This window comes from Rhamphochromis sp. 'chilingali' (genome assembly GCF_963969265.1).
Source record: "Rhamphochromis sp. 'chilingali' genome assembly, chromosome: 19".
Lineage (NCBI taxonomy): Eukaryota > Metazoa > Chordata > Actinopteri > Cichliformes > Cichlidae > Rhamphochromis > Rhamphochromis sp. 'chilingali'.
Window position 1 is genome coordinate 12,269,416 of NC_137946.1, and position 17,016 is coordinate 12,286,431.

A 17,016-nucleotide genomic window follows, 5' to 3' on the forward strand; every position below is an offset into this window, starting at 1 on the left:
AAACCCAAATTTTGGGTTAAAATGCTCAGATCTCCATTTGTGAAAAACTGGTTCCTCATTAGTCAGTGCATCTCATACTTTTCCCCTCCCAGGTGGATGTGTCTGTCTGCTTCAGTGACAGTGACCTGTTTTTGTTACCACAAGGGCATTGCCAGCTGTGTACATACAGATACTGTCAGGTCAGCATTTCTCTGCCTTTTCTGAAAGCAACTTAAGCAGGATCATTCCTAACCCATCTGGCAGCCTTACAAATCTTACGCAGGAGCTCACAGGTGAGTGTGTGACCCAGACCTGGTACCACAGGGTCAGGCAACACTGATTAAAAGGAAGATGTGGGTCTATCAGGCCAGCTGTAGGATTAAGACTTCAGGCTAGAGAGGACCTGGTAGATTTATTTCTGGCTTTTTTTGACCGAGTTAGGCATATAACGCTAAAATTGAATAAATGGCGACTGTTAGATTTGCAATGTTTTTGTCCTTTGATAACCAATAGTATTCTGTTCATGTGGTCAGATGCGTTTGAAACTCATTGTAATAAACAGGGATTGTTCCCTGCATGGGAACCAACATATATGCAAAATATTTTCATTTCTGTAAAAAGCTTTCATTTGTAACCCAGCTTGAAGCACACTACACTGGGCAGCATCTCTCTCCAAGAAGTCTAGAAATGATCCCTCAGCTGTGCATCATAGCTGTGACCACTGGGCATTATTAAAAAAAAAAAAAAAGGATATGTGGGGGAATATGTCTGCCCTGTCAGCAACTGCCCAGACTTTGTCTCATAACTCATCTGTATCGTTGGGACAGATTCTAGTGTGGTTGGATGTTCATATTTTTAGATTTAGTTTAACCACTGAATGCAACAAAAGCATAAGCCCAATTCCCCACATACAGGTGCTTAAACAGAAAGTCAGCAAGCTAGAGAAAAACAAAAAACAATTACTGGAATGATCTGTTTTTTGGGGAAGATATATTTTCCCCCTTACCTGTCATAGACTGGTTTCCTAGCACCTGTGGTCATTTTGGCTCACAGCATTTAACTAGTTTTTGTTTGTTTGTTTGTTTGTTTGTTTGTTTGTTTGTTTGTTTGTTTGTTTGTTTGTTTGTTTGTTTGTTTGTTTTTTGCATCTTCAGTCTGATTGTTTGTGTAGTGTAGATCTAGTACGAATAAGATTTTTTAATGACTCTACTGGGTGATCAGGTCTAACATGTGCTGCAAAGCATGGGATAACACTGGAGGGTGGTTTGCAACATTTTCTATTTTGCCGTTGTTGTCACAATTTGCTAAAAAGGCTTTTGCCAATGCAAATGTGTCTGTGGTCTCTCTCTCTCTCTGTCCGTGCAGGCCTGCTCACTTTACTTTTTGATGTGGTCAGTCGTAGATGGGTTTTACCTCTACACGAAATGTGTGCGCCCATGAGTGCAGTCCGAGGTTAAGGTGCTTAGTTAATGGTTTCTAAATTTGGGATTCAGTCGGGTTTTTTGGATGGTGAATTTAATGCACCGGCGTATCCCGGTGGTTGCCTAGTAACGCGCTAGCAGTGGGCGCCGTAGAGAGATCTCTATGGTGGGCGCTCCATTAAAACCGTTGGCGCTCCTGACCTTGGTGTCGTGAATGCGCAAAGCACACAGACTGTGCGAAGCAGGAGATAAGAGTGAAGATCTGCGCGTTTGATACCGAAACCGGAGAAATATTCCACTCACACTCACACACACGCACGAAACATATTGTTTTATGTAACTGACGGGCATAGTATGGAGGAAATCTCGAGATGGAGCGCGTCTTAGCTTGTGAATAAGCAGGTGAGTTAACCTAATGATTCTGATCTTTTTAATTCGTTTTTTCTTCTCTCCATGAGACGAATCTTTGTTCAGATTGATCACTGACATCTGGGTTGACTGTGTTCTTTAAAGCGATTGCTTTGCGATTTACCACAGTGGCTCTTTTCTGTGCTCGGTGTTTTATTTTCCCCATTTTATCCAATATTACACCGTCCTAGACCTAGATTAAACAAGCTTCCCAGTCACAACGTGAGGCGCGCACACACACACAAACACACACACACACACACACTACAGCAGTTTGTCGATGCTACGTGGGCTGTGGCTTGGTTTTCTCTGGTCTGCATCCTTGCATTAATTTATAAAGCGGTGATCATTATGTTTGAGTGCTACCTACACCTTCCGCGGAGGATATTTTTTCACCCCTACACCAATCCCTGCTCCTCTTTATTGCCTTGCAAAATTAGGGGGATTTGGGAAATCCACTAAAACGGGTTTGATCCACACCAGTCGAATTACAAGGGCATTGGGAGCTCGGTAGCCCACTGTTGTCTGACACAGGCTCCTTCTCCAATCTTTTCATGTCAGGGGGGGCCCCGGGCTACCAGGATCCAGTCGATAAGATGTTGTTGAGATTTTTTTTATTAGTGGTGAATTGGAGTTGATTTGTGTGCCTGTCAATGATGTAGGTGTAGAGATAGTAATGGTGGGAGTGAAACATGATTACAGCAATCATTCTAATAGGTTTGTAACTAGGATCAAGTCAGTCAAATGGGAATTGAAGTATTTTGGCCTCAGGGACGCTAGGTATTCACTTAAACCACCGATGTGGCGCAGCCACATGTGTGTGTGCATAGTGCAAACAAGCCTGTTAGAGTAAAACATTATGGTTGTAAAACAGTTTCTTTTTTCTTCTTCTTTCTTTTCTTTTTTAAAAATATAACTTAGTTACTGGGTTCTGGGCATGTTGCCAGTCTAAATTGCTAAATAACTTGCGGTGTATCATACTTGACTGAGTGATAGCTCAATTTTATTACATGGCCCATTTGGTGTAAGCTATAAAGCTTTTATCCACATCTGTCCCATCGCACACCAGAAGAAGTTGGGAAAGCAGTATGCAGGCGCTTTGACTGTCTGCAGTGACGTCAGTGAAACAAAATAAGTATTTTATATGAGGTACAGCCCCAAAAGAAACCACCTCAGCTTTGCTCCGACACTTAAATTAGGACTCTGATTGAATGTCAGATGGAGAAAAACGTACCGATGGGTTGAAAGCAACACTGCAAATGTGTGATGAGGAAGGTAATGCCTCTCATTTTAAGTCCACATATTATCTCCTCGATCTCCAGCATTGCCCTTTTTTTTGCTGCTTCTTAAACCAGAGACAACTAACCAAGTCTGACTAGTGATTCCCTCTGTACAGCATGTTACCGCTAATTTCATAATGGATAATGATTTCACAGCAGGTTTTGTGAAGAGAGAGAAGGCTTTTTCACCTCTAAATGGATCCAAATGATTTATTATCTGTGTCACTTTCAAACCAGGAGATGTGCCCTGATATACAGAAGAGAAAAAAGAAAAGAAAAAAAATCTGCTTCTTTATCTTTCCCATTTAAATGTCGTGGGAGCTGTACATCATTGTCGTATAAAAGATAGGGGATAGAACAAGTCTTGTCCTTTTTGGCTTTTGGTGGAACATTCATAACTGTTAATTAATACAGACAAAGCTGGCCCCAGGCACAGATCTACAATATTTCTCAAATGAACCTCGGTGCTAGTGTGAGAATAAAAATGTATCTGAATTGTCTCATTGCCTGGAAATGGGAATAATGTAATGATGTTCATATTGGTTGATGCACAGCACCTGCAAAAGAAAAGGACGAGCTGCCTCTGTTTGTGTCCCTGCCAGTGTAAACAAAATGTTGCAGAGAACAAGGAAAACCGGTGCGCCACAGCTATGGTTAATTAGTGTTTATAATAGCGGGAAGAAACTGCTCCCTTTCTTATTAGTTAGGTTCATCGGGTTAAAAATGGAGCTGTTTAGCAGCAGGCTTTGACAAACCTCAGTGAAGTGCTTATCAATAATCTAAATAGGTTAACAAGCTTGCTTTTGCTTTGCCTATTGACATGCCAGTGTGAACCTGATGTTAAGCACATCACACCTACTGCTGTCCTAGACCATAAGGACTAAGATGGGATGAATTTTGTATTAGAGCATTGTTAATTGGATGAGAAACTATGCATTTTATTCTCTATAGGTCTCCATGGGGTAAGGTTACACTTTATTTTACCACTGTGCACACATGTGGTTGGGGTGGCTGTGTGTGACGCTTACACACCAGTAACTACTTATTATTAGGTACCTGGTGATTGCATTTGCAGTGAGGTACGAGATAGACTAATATGTGTTAATATGTGTTCAGTGACTTGAAGGACTAACAGGTCAAAAATCAAGGAATTCATTTTGCAGCTTCCATTGTTTTGTGCTTTGCAGTTATGCAGTTCTTCTAGGAAATGAAAACTGTAGTGGTTAAAAACTAGAAAAGGCAGTAAAAATCCAAAAGCTAAAATAAATCATCCTGCCTTGAACTCTCCATTCACTGACTTACCATTTATGACACCTGAAAGTAGTGGAAGCAAAAAGTGCAGAGCAGTTACAGACATAAAGGCTTTTCGAAATACTCCACCCTGTGGAGAGGTTTGGGTCCCATCAGGCATGTTTGTTCTGCGAATGTTCATCACTTCCATTATGTATCATGTCAACAGCTGACAGTACTGCTTAGATGCACTGAAAGACTTAAAAAAGAAAAGAAAAGAAAAAGACTGCACTTATGATTTGGGGTTTTTGAAATAAATTAAACACTGAAACATTCCAGTCGAGTCATATTTATTCTCCGCGAGCGCGCCGTTTTTTAATCTTGCTTTGGTACTTATCAAAGATTTGTCTCTTCTGCTCTGTGTTGCTTTTACATAAGAAATTGAGTTCTTAACACCTTTTAGCTCGAGATGGTTTCGCAGCGTCACTCCAACATCACAGCAGATGGGTTTTTCAGATTTTCCCTATCGCCTCCTCCACTGATACACAAAGATCAGTATTCAGTGATTTGTGCATGAGCAAGCATAAAAAGGTTATTATCAAGCCAGTGTGTGCGTTTAGCGCTAAACTGGAGGAAGGTAATGCTTTTATTAAAAATATCATTTATGTGGATATTTTTTGTTTTTTTCACTCTTTTCACACATTTTCATGTTTTTCTGGTCTAATTTGTCAAATCCTCTCGTTTTCAGATCTGTGTTCCCTGCAATGAAAGCTGGAAGTGGGGGCGCTCGATACCTGGTTGAGGTGTATTCGGATTTTATAACTGTCAGATCTAAAGGCGCAGTGAGTGATGTCTGGTTGACAGGGTCAGTGCAGAAGGACTGAATAGACACTAAAGTGTGCATTTGTGTTGTGCAAGGGCACCATCTTGCCCAGACCATGTGGCTGGCTACATTTAGAGACCATCTGTTGCCTGCACACCTGCTACATCGGCAAGGGACTGTAACCATCACCCATTGTGCTCTTCTTTGGTGGATATTATGTTCCTGCTGGTCACTGACCAGGGCAACGAGCCAGAAATTTTACCCAACTGTGACCACCCAGTATGGAAAACTGCGCGGCCTCAGGGTTCCTGTGCCCAGTGAGGTCCTCAGGCCAGTAGATCAGTATCTCGGGGTCCCCTATGCTGCCCCACCTCTGGGCGAGAAGCGTTTCATGCCCCCTGATCAGCCCTCCTCCTGGTCAGGTATCAAGAACGCTACCCACTTCATGCCCGTCTGCCCTCAGAACATCCACAACACTGTGCCAGAGATTATGATGCCAATATGGTTCACCTATAACCTGGACACAGTGGCCACATACATTCAGGATCAGAGCGAGGACTGCCTGTATCTAAACATCTACGCTCCAACAGACGATGGTGAGTTGGTGTGGTAAAAAGGACAGCGATGGCGTTCCACGTCCATTGATCACTGTTTATCGTGGCCCTGATGTTGTGCTGTGATCATCATAAAGCATGCGTGTAACCAATATCCATGCCACTGCTGCTAGCAAGGGCTGATTTACTGCCCAGTGCAATGTCATCATTGTCCGACATGTTGCTGTCACATTAGGGGTAATGATTTGGTAGGCAACTAAAGAGTTTTCCCTGATGCCACTTAATTGATCCTCTGCATACCTAAACATAGACAGACTGAGGCATGTGCATGTTCTCCCAGCAACAGATATCGAGTGAAGTACTTCAGAGCCAAGGTGTTGTTCAAGCACTGGTCCCCCCTTTAACTAAATGAGATTTTTGGTATTTTTTAAAATAACAAGCCTACAGCACCAGTGGAAATTACAGCAGTGCTAGTAAAAGTAAAAGTGCTAGCTTTCCATGTTTTCTAAAACTTCTTTAAAATTACCGAATCACTGCTTTGCTCCGGCAGCATGTCTGCTGGGGGCTAATTAGTGAGGTACAGGAGTCAACCGTCTATCGCATGCTGAATCCCCTCCTATTCTTCTAACTAATAGAAGTGTGAAATGAACCAGCGAGGAAACATTTTGAGTGAATCTGCAAATTAGCAGCACAGTGTAACACCACGGTAATGCTGCGTGTTCCCTAAATCAAATGTTGACAAACAGAGGTCTTTAATTCAGGTTACTTCAATTAGGTTTTGGTTTCTTACAGTTACAGCTTCCCTCCAGAGTATTTGACATAAGGGGGGGGGGGGGCTGAAAGTTTAGCCGTGTTCAACTTGTAAGATGCCACGCTTTGACTGGCTTTTCTCTGGTAGCATAGCAACAACAGATAAACAGCCTCCTTGAGAGGTAGCAGTCCAAAATGGTGCAGCCCCACAGCCCCTCGAATGAGTTCCTCCAACAGGCCTACTCATCTGGCCACAAACAGGTTAAATAACACATTATTTCAGAGAAACATTGCCCTTTTCTTCTATACATTTTTCTCTCTTCAGACTTGTTCATTGTTTATTTAAAAGGCACCTGGGGCATGCTCTGACTTTATTACCTGTTTCACTGATGTGAAACCCCTTTTTCACTTACCTCCAGTGGTCTATCTCGTCCTGTCACATTACACAGGCTGTTTCTGAATATTGCACTATTCACAGTTTTATCACTATTCACCAAAACACTATATACCTTATATTCCACTCCCTTTGCAAAGAATCAATGTGACACTTTGTCTAAATATAGAGAGAAGGATGAACCAAGATACGTGCATCCTTCGCTGTCACAGTTACTGAAGCGTTCAAAGGCAACAGCATGTGTATGTGCATGTGTGCGTACTTACAAAAGATTTAACGGGTAATACCAATTTGTTAAAACCTGAATTATAAACAGTAATCATTTTGTGTCATAATGTTAGCGTCTTAACACTAACATTATACCTAACTTCATCTACCTTTTTTGTACCGAGGAAAGTCTGGACCGACAGTATATTATTTAAGAGGCACAGTCAACCATGCTATTTTGAATTCTGTACTTCTTTTTTTTTTTTTTCTTATGTGAATCCCAGGGAGCCAACACAAGAAAAAAGGGGCGGCTGAGATACATATATCTGAAGGTATTTTTAAGAGCTCAAAGTCTTGATGCATGGATTCTTTTAGTTTCATGAAGATCTTACACTCCTTTGTTTTGACTTTCCTAAAGAACTGCGGGGGTTTCTTTTTATTTGAAGAGGAATAAGAAAAATGTTATCCAGTTTATGATTACATAAGTTTCCTGTTAGTGCATCTCGGTCTTGTACTGAACACAGTTGCAATCCTTTCAGTAAGTGCTATATCTCTATTTTCATGCACATTGATCCAGAGATTGCATTATTACTTATCTGTCTTATAGTCCTTTGTAAAGACAGTCATTCGTCAATATAATAAATTGGCCCCAAAACATGAAATATAGATTTTCTGTTCATAGCGAAAACAGAGGACTGTTTCCTTCTTAGCTCATACTAATAAATAGAAAGAGCTCAGAGTAGTGTGACACCTTCCACTTCATATCTATAAAGTTAGGTCTAAACATAGACAGTCTCAAATTTGTGGGTTTTTAATATTGCTTACGCATGCATGTTATACATAATGCTTGCTCCGGCACCTCACATGCACTATAGAAACTGTGGTTAATTATTTATTATTCATACACACGTGTCAGAGCATATTTGCCATTTGTCATTACAGCTTCCACACCACAGGCCTCCCACCCTAGCTTGCTTCTGAGCACATTTTCTAAGCAGTCTTTTCCCATACCTCATACTGAAGTGGTTGGGCCATAAAGTTTTAGTAACAGTTCTCCTTTAAGTCTACATTTCACTGCTGTTCCACCCCCACCTCTGCAGGTGTTTGCCTAGCATCTGTGTGTGTGTGTGTGTGCGTCGATGTTGCAGATATAAGGGACTCCGAAGCACGGCCCGTGATGGTCTACATCCATGGAGGCTCCTACATGGAGGGCACCGGCAACATGATGGACGGCAGCGTTTTGGCCAGTTATGGAAATGTTGTTGTCGTCACGCTCAACTACAGAATCGGAATACTAGGTGCGGTACATTTTAATGGCATTTCAAACAACACATTTAGTCCTGCTTGAACTTGGGAGAATAAACTGTCACCGCTGTCATTAGCGTCAACTGTGCTGCTGTCATTACCGTATAAAATGTAGTACAGACATGAGAGAAAACTATAGTGGAAAGCTGTACAAGGAAATATAGCTTCCTGAGATCTGGGTAGCATAGTGTAGCTTGGTCTGCATAGAAATGTTGTCTTCAGAGGAAAAGCTATGCAAACACTTATCATGCCATGTCCTTGTTTCACACAATCTGTTTTATACCCACTCTGAAAACACAATTTATCTTCTTTTAGATGGATTTATCTAATCTGTACAAGATTATCAGCCTTTCTTCGAAGTAAAACAATTTAAATGCACCATTCGCAGGCACTTACAAGGTCGAGAGCCCCCCCACACCCTCCACCCTGTGTTTAACATTCAAAACAGTAAGGTGTTTGGATGAGACTTGACAAGCGGATCAGTAACAAGAGCAAGTGTAAGAGCAACGGTGACCTCGCTGTAGTTTAATGACATTTTTTTTCTGGAAATAAAAGGTTTATTTACATTACATTAAACGTTATGAAGTCACTCTTATGAGGAGAGCATTGAAATTTCACGAGCAGCGGAGCCTGGATCGCTTGGTAAGGGGCGCTGCTGCTTGGAAGACTATTACAAGGAGTCGGCTAAGGTAGTGGAACGCTGTGGGAGAGAGCAAAGGCATATTTACACCTGAGGGGGAATGGTGTCAGTTCATTCAGACTCCCCGCTGGGCTACAGCTTTAGATCAAAGCTGTGACATATTTGGTCGAGCTCTTCTTCATCACTGGCTCTGTTGTCTCTCTGTATACACCAGGCTTCCTCAGTACCGGTGACCAGGCAGCAAAAGGAAACTACGGACTCCTGGACCAGATTCAAGCCCTACGCTGGATAAGTAAAAATATCGGGTACTTTGGAGGAGACCCCAGTCGCATCACGGTTTTTGGATCTGGAATTGGTGCTTCCTGCGTCAGTTTGCTGACTCTATCCCACCACTCAGAGGGTAGGAATCTGCAATCACTGTTTTTGAAGTTGTCTCTCACTTTGATGTGGTGTTAATCCCTGCTGTTTGGGCTATAACTAATGCAAAAATTCAGCACCAGGCAGGGGGCAGTTTTAGAGTTTTGTTCTCCAAATGAAGCTCCAAATGCTCTGGCAGGGAGATGAAGTGTTATGATATGGGAGTAGGGTAAAGGGGGTATTCGTTAAGTAAGTGATTGCTTTTGTTCCCCTCTACTCAATCTAATCAGGCTAAAAGCTCTGCCTCTTAAAACGTGAAGCTCTTAAAGAAGCCTACTGGCATTATAAAGTTTTCAGCATGTCTTCGAGTTCACCTGTGACCATCAGTTTTTACCATTCCAACTCATTTATATTTCAGTCTCTCGGCGTGATGTTTGTTTACCCTTGTGTGCCTACCTGCAGCGTCCGAAAATGATTTAAAAATACCAACGATGTTGTGTGTTTGTCGTCCGTCATTGCAAAACCTTGAGCGAAGACATTGTTTACCAAAGACAAGGTTGGCATGAGAATGAAGCAGTCCGAATTCTTAAGATATTCTCATTAAAAACTGATAAACCCCTCCTCCACGGCTCTGGCTCTCTCTCTGGCTCTCTCTCTCTCTCTCTCTCTCTCACTCACACACTCACTCTCACACACACACACACACACACACACACACACACACACACACACACACACACACACACACACACACACACACAACTGCTGCATTAGTGTTGTAATTGAAAATATACTTTAAACCAAATTATTTCATATATTTTGAACAGTGTAAGACACTTTGATTTTAATTGAAATTCCTCTGCAAAGGATATACATTACCTACAGGAATCTTCTGACACTCGGTAAAAAGAAAACTAGGTAACAATAAAACATGCTGTTTGATTTACAGTCATCCAAAGCTCCTTGCAAGAATCAAAGATGTGTATTTCAATATGGGTGGCCTGCTGGGAGTTGAACATCTTATCTTTGCTGTATTATTGCCCTGGTTCTCCCATTGATGCTGGCCAAAATCACGAGAAGGACAGAAATTGTGTGTTTTCATCTATGCGAGGACAGGGAGACTGCGGGAGCCGTCCTTTGTGAGGTTTGTATTGAATGTCCTAGCTTGGCTGCAGCAAATGCACAAAGACCTCCGGCTGTCTTTGAAGTAGACTAGCTGCTGCCCTAAAAAATTGAAATAAATGACAGCAAAGGAAGGAGAAAGTGACACTGCCCCTGCACTGCTTTTCCAGCGAACGCTCTTCCTTAACCCCAGCAGAGTATTTCTGAGTTGATACATATCACTTGTCATTTTTAGGTGCTAGAAACAAAATCCCTAGAGACAGAGGTGACGCACTGCATATAAACAATTCAACAGAGCAGCGTGTTTACTGTATCAACACTGAAGGATCAGGGTAACTGCATATTCAGCTCTCTGCACACACACCCCTGCACCACAGAGTTGGCACCAGCAAGCTACGTGTATGCTAAGCAGCTTGTTAGCAGGACGCCAATAACGTTGCTGCAATTACAGTAGCTCTGTGCATGACCAGTGTAAGGAAAACTGGAACCTCCTCACTGAAAATTGAGCCGAGTTGAAATTGGTTTGATGTGCATTCCCTGTCATCTGCATATAGAGAAGACGCCACATGAGACAAATTAGAAATCAGCCGAGAAAAGAATGGATTTTCTTTTTGGCGTTTTTCATATTCTCAGAAGAAGAAGCAACATTCCTCTTTACTAATTTATTTCTTCTACCCGCTGCTTTACTTAGCGGCGTCTCATCTGCTCAACTCGCCAGCCTTATCATTCTTTGTATTTCTAATCTTCCTGATTAATAATCAAAGTGCGTCACATGTGGCCTTGTTTCATCTTGTTGCCACAAGAAGCAACGGGCAGCCAGCCTCAGATTTAGTTATGAATACCAATTAATGCAACGTGAATCATGTATTTGCTCCTGGCAGTCAGGAATGCTGTTAATAAATATGATTTTGCTGGTTAACCTATGTTCTCTGTGCCTTTGTCCTGTGTGTTTTTGTTCTGAATTTTGTCTCCCAAGGTCTGTTCCACAGAGCCATCATCCAGAGTGGTTCAGCGCTGTCCAGCTGGGCTGTCAACTACCAGCCAGTCAAGTACACTCGCATGCTTGCTGAGAGGGTTGGCTGCAATGTGTTGGACACAGTAGACATGGTGTCCTGCCTGCAGAAGAAAAGTGCTAAAGAGCTGGTTGAGCAAGACATCCAGGCTGCCCGTTACCGCGTGGCTTTTGGCCCTGTCATCGATGGTGATGTCATCCCAGATGACCCAGAGATCCTGATGGAGCAGGGCGAGTTCCTTAACTATGATATAATGCTGGGTGTTAATCAGGGAGAGGGCCTGCGCTTTGTGGAGAATGTGATGGACCTGGAAGACGGTGTGTCTGGCAGCGACTTTGACTTTGCTGTGTCCGACTTTGTGGACAGTTTGTATGGCTACCCAGAAGGGAAGGACACACTGAGGGAGACAATCAAATTCATGTACACAGACTGGGCTGACAAGGACAACCCAGAGACTAGGAGGAAGACCCTGGTGGCCCTCTTCACTGACCACCAGTGGGTGGAGCCCTCGGTGGTAACGGCTGACCTACACGCCCGCTACGGCTCGCCCACCTACTTCTACGCCTTCTACCACCACTGCCAGAGCCTTATGAAGCCAGTGTGGTCAGACTCAGCGCATGGAGATGAGGTGCCTTATGTATTTGGCATCCCCATGGTGGGCCCAACTGATCTGTTCCCCTGTAATTTCTCCAGGAACGATATCATGCTCAGCGCTGTGGTTATGACTTATTGGACCAACTTTGCGAAAAGTGGGTGAGTAACAGTGGATTCAGCAAAAAGTAAAGTAATAAGAATGTGACTCATTTACACATTCGTTGAAATGCATTAAATTGCCATTCATTCTAATTTCATATTCCTGTCTTGGCTTAGAAATGATTGTGAAATAACATAACTGTCCCTAAATTGTGCCTTAGTTTTTATTGCATTGCATCAATTCCTGACATTAAAAAGATTTTAATTTAGACAACTTATTGTGCAATAGGTCTCCTTACCTTTGCTGCAACTGGTTTGACCTCATTAAAAATGTTTTAAAAACAGTTTAACTCTGCACCCATACGTGTGAACTTAATTGCTTCCCTGCATACATAATGCCAGATCCTAATAAAAATCAGACATCAGTCCAGCACAGTCATATCAGCTGACAAAACTGAGTGTATCTATTTAGTCTCTTTTTTAAACAGTCAAAGTCTTGTTTAGCTATCTCTAAAACCTGGTGTAATGCACATAACACAGTTTCATCACTTTGGGCAGCTGTCCGAAAGGTAAGGGCTAATAAAATTTACAGCTTCATTCGCATAAATGTTTAAAGCAGTTCATTGGTGTTTAACAAAAAGGTTACACTGAAGAGAAAGTTTGAAGACACAGTTTAGATGTGCTCTATAAATTTAAGGCCAGCTTTAGTGAGTTGTGTTTTTTGATAGGAGTGACTCACTTTGTCACTACGGAAATACGTCGACTTGTATTACAGATAAATGCTGGTAATAAATAAGTGTTTAGAGACGAACTCTTATTTTTCACTCAGGATCTGTCTTTCCTTCTGGCAGATTAGCTTTTTTTTAAATCGATTTTACAAGGAGGCAAAAAAAATGCAGCCGATTCATCTATATATCTGTCTTCAATTTTCAGCGATTGTGAGTTTATTTTGCCCAAAACAAGCAAAGATCAAATTGCACTAACTGAAAGGCTTCCAGTAGGATGGGGAGTTGGAGTGGAGCTCTGCACCTTTTTTTCTGACAGCTTTGTTTTTCAATTCATCATACCAAGGCAAAGATTTACTAAGTGTGTTCGAAGATAAAAGACATCTAAGTGAGTTGTGGTGGAGGGCTCCCCTGCTGCATGCCAGAGTCTTCCTTCATTTTGAATGCACAACTGCAATGAATCTTTGTGGGTGATGGCCCTAGTGGTTGGCAGATATGCAGCACTGATCACTATAGGCTGCTGTTTCAGTGTGTGGGGGATGAGGGGATGCTGAGCTCTTGAGGAGAGTTTGTGATATTACATTGTGTTGACCTGTTGTTTTGCTTATATATTGATAAGGTTTCTCTCCGCTTTCTGTATTGCATTTCATTGGAAAAGCTATCTTTCCTTGTATATTTGGAAGGGCAAAATTTATGGACTTGACTTGTGGGCCTGAGCAATGAGGTTAATGTCATTTTCACCAGAGGGGGCAGTTTTACCAGACTTTTTTTAAGTACAAGAAAAGAGGTTTTGTTAAAAAAAAAAAAAAAATCTTGTAAAAGCACCAAGAGTACCAATTCAACTTCTTTAATCAAGTAAAAGTGAAAAAGTACATGCTGTGAAATGTACCAAACGAACTGAATCTCATGTTATATTAATTGCATCATAAAATAATATTAATACATAGGAATAGAAAGTCCATTTCAACTTAAATTGTAATTCTGATGATTGCACTCGGCTTGAATTCCTGTTATGCAGAACAGAAGCAGAGGACAAACAAAGGGAATAAATAAAACCAGCTCTGTTTGCATTTGCCTTCAACTGCAGACTTTGCCTCAACGGCTAAACAGGAAAATGTGTATAGTCAGTGAGATTTGGCATGTGTGTGAACCCTAAGCTTGTGGTGGTGCGGTGGGGAAAGAATCACTTAGAACTAAGATAGAATAATTTCTGTTGTGAGCTCCATTTTTTTGTATACAGGCTTTGATCAGCTGACCTGTGTAGCTGCTCTGAATTCAACAAGATATAAGCAGATGCTTTTGCATAAACTGATTTCCAAAGCCTAGACAGTATAAAGCTAAGGTAGGATTCATTGAGTGAATCTAAACAGCACGATCACCCTCAATCTACTGATGTAATCTTACATTGACCATGAACACCACAGCCGCTCATGCACCAGTCCAACAAAGTACAACATTATAAACTTCACTACACTACTGCAAACCTGCATGCCCTTCACAAAATTGCAACCTTTTATGTAACCTTTTAATAGCGAAATGTTAGTATAAAAGAAATTTGAATGTTACGTATAAGCATCAATTTCAAATCTTAACGAACAGACCTTACCCTTAAAAATAATCAATAATAACCCTAAAAAATAAACCTGTTCTTTTTCTTACATCTTTCTCCATTTCTAAGTGAAGTTATCTCACTTTCTTTGCTCTCTCTGAGGAACAAAAACAACAACTATACTTTTAGCTAGTAGATGTGTGGCAAACTGCACAGAAACACTTTGTTTGCTGACATTTGTTGAACTCTTAGAAATATTGAATTTAAAATCACCTGCTAGTTAAAAAAAAACATTTCTTCCTTTATGTTCACTTCTTTTCTGTAGCTCTAGCAGTCACAACTTATAAACACCTTCACTAAAAACATCATTCCAGGTCATTTAGTCCAATTAAACCCCTGAATACAGCGCTAAATGAGGCCTAAATTTGTATTTAAAAAAAAAACAAAAAACTTTAATCTCTTTGTGTATGGTTAGCGCCGGTGATTGACACACCGGTAGGGTTGTCTTTTGTGTTTTTTGTTCCCTCCATTTAGATTCAGCCTGATGTTTGAAGGTGCTCAGTGACAGCATATAATAACTCCCCTCAAATGGCTAAAGTAAAAGTTTAAGTAATGAGCCTGTTTAAAAATGTAAGGAGCAGAAAGGAGAGTTGTTTGTGATAAAGATAGGGAGTAAAAGTAAAAAGATGCCAAAAAAATACCTAAGTAGAAATTCCTGCAAATTCTTCTTAAGTTTAAGAATAGTAACTGTAACAACCAAATACTTTGCACTTCCCTCCTGTTATTAAAACAGTCGTGATGTAGATATTTTCAATAGTGATGCCCATTGATGTTAGGGCAAATATAAGCCAAATCACATATTTAAAAAATCTCATGTTCATTGAATTAGGATTGAAGAGGATTGTGCTAAAAGTTAATATATATTGAAATTAATTTCCCTCCAAGGCTAAAATTTACCTATGATGTCTTCATAGGGATCCTAACAAGCCAGTGCCACAGGACACCAAGTTCATCCACACCAAGGCCAACCGCTTTGAGGAGGTAGCCTGGTCCAAGTATGACCCCTACGACCAGCTGTACTTGCACATTGGCCTGAAGCCTCGTATCCGTGACCATTACCGTGCAACCAAAGTAGCCTTCTGGAAACACCTGGTGCCCCATCTCTACAACCTCCATGACATGTTCCATTACTCCTCCACCACCACCAAGGTCACACCACTGGATCCCACCCAGTCCAATGGCAAGAGGTCTGGGGGTACTGGACGCCCGCCTTTATCCACTGCCCACAGTAGCGGAGAAGGAGGGAGAGAGATGGGTCCTCTGATCATGCCAAACCCGAGAGATTACTCCACAGAGCTCAGTGTCACTATTGCTGTCGGGGCGTCACTGCTGTTCCTCAACGTTCTGGCCTTTGCTGCTCTGTACTACCGCAAGGACAAGCGCAGCCGCCAGGACACTTCACAGCAGCCCAGTCCGCAGCGCGAAAGCAAAGGCAATAATGCAAGCCACACCACAACAGTAGACGAGACCTTGTCATCCCAGCAAAGGAACCAGTGCGAGGCCCTTCACAATCCTCTCCACGTCTCGCCCAGTTTGGACTATACGCTCAGTCAGCGCCGCTCCCCTGACGACATCCCTCTGATGACCCCCAACAACATCACCATGATCCCCAACTCCCTAATGGGCCTTTCCAACATGAGTCCATACAGCACCTTTCCCGCTGGCTACAGCTCTGCAGGCCTGCCCAGCACCCACTCTACCACAAGGGTATAACCTGGCAGCCAGAAAGAGATGAGAAATGTGACATAGATGAAAAATGGAAATGTAAAGCTGTATTTAGGATGTGTAGGTAAAATAGGATTTAATATGTATGTTCTGTCTTTTTCCAAAGGTGTACAACCGCGAACATCCTGCCTTTGCTTTCTCATAATAGGAAGTCTAACTGCAGAGTCATTTTATAATAATCATTTTCAAAGGCAGTCGAAAAGAAAAAGTGCATTTCATTTTCCACTTTGGCTTTTTTGGAACTTTACCTAGCAAGAACTTAGTATAATGTTTGTACAGTTGGATTTGTATGGGAAGTTTTTCTTACTCTGTGATATCTATTTTGATCTCGTGGAACAAAGTGACATTACAACTCATGGTGGACAGAGATGAGATCTGGGAGAAGCATAAAAGCAGTATTATTATTACTATTATCAAGCTATTTTATACATATTTCTCATGGTACATTGCTTATTATGAAAATGTATTTTTACTGTAATTACTTTAAATGCCTTGTACAGCACATCGCTTACATGAGGAATTACTGTGGAGTCATGCCAACAATGGATTGAAGTTTTACTGGTCACATGTGTTAAAACTGTCCAATTTACCCAAAATATTTCTATCTGGTAGTGCAAATTATAGCACTGTGTGTGTGTGTGTGTGGGGGGGGGGGGGGGGGGGGGGGGGGGCTTGGTTTGTGAGAGTGTGGTGTGAGTGTGTGGCTGACAGCTGCAGTACAAAAATGTAAATTAGGCACTGGTTGAAATTAACCATTGGGTTTTGCATATGTAGTATTGTG

The 17,016-nt window shown here is 41.7% G+C and overlaps 1 protein-coding gene across 1 annotated transcript; it reads left to right on the forward strand.

The window, feature by feature from the left end:
* Nucleotides 1–1,623: 1,623 nt before the first annotated feature.
* nlgn3b (neuroligin 3b) lies at nt 1,624–16,887 on the forward strand. The gene is made up of 7 exons (XM_080866435.1): nt 1,624–1,802; nt 5,067–5,737; nt 7,331–7,378; nt 8,195–8,344; nt 9,206–9,391; nt 11,447–12,236; nt 15,425–16,887. Exons 2-7 carry the CDS (start codon nt 5,257–5,259, stop codon nt 16,221–16,223), a joined length of 2,454 nt encoding a protein of 817 aa, XP_080722561.1. The 5' UTR covers nt 1,624–1,802; nt 5,067–5,256; the 3' UTR covers nt 16,224–16,887.
* Nucleotides 16,888–17,016: the final 129 nt, after the last annotated feature.

Coding starts and splice junctions, on each gene's coding strand:
- nlgn3b (XM_080866435.1), top strand. CDS start 5,257: ATGTGGCTGGCTACATTTAGAGACCATCTGTTGCCTGCACACCTGCTA. Junction 8,345..9,205: donor CTACAGAATCGGAATACTAG/GTGCGGTACATT, acceptor TGTATACACCAG/GCTTCCTCAGTACCGGTGAC. Junction 12,237..15,424: donor ACCAACTTTGCGAAAAGTGG/GTGAGTAACAGT, acceptor ATGTCTTCATAG/GGATCCTAACAAGCCAGTGC.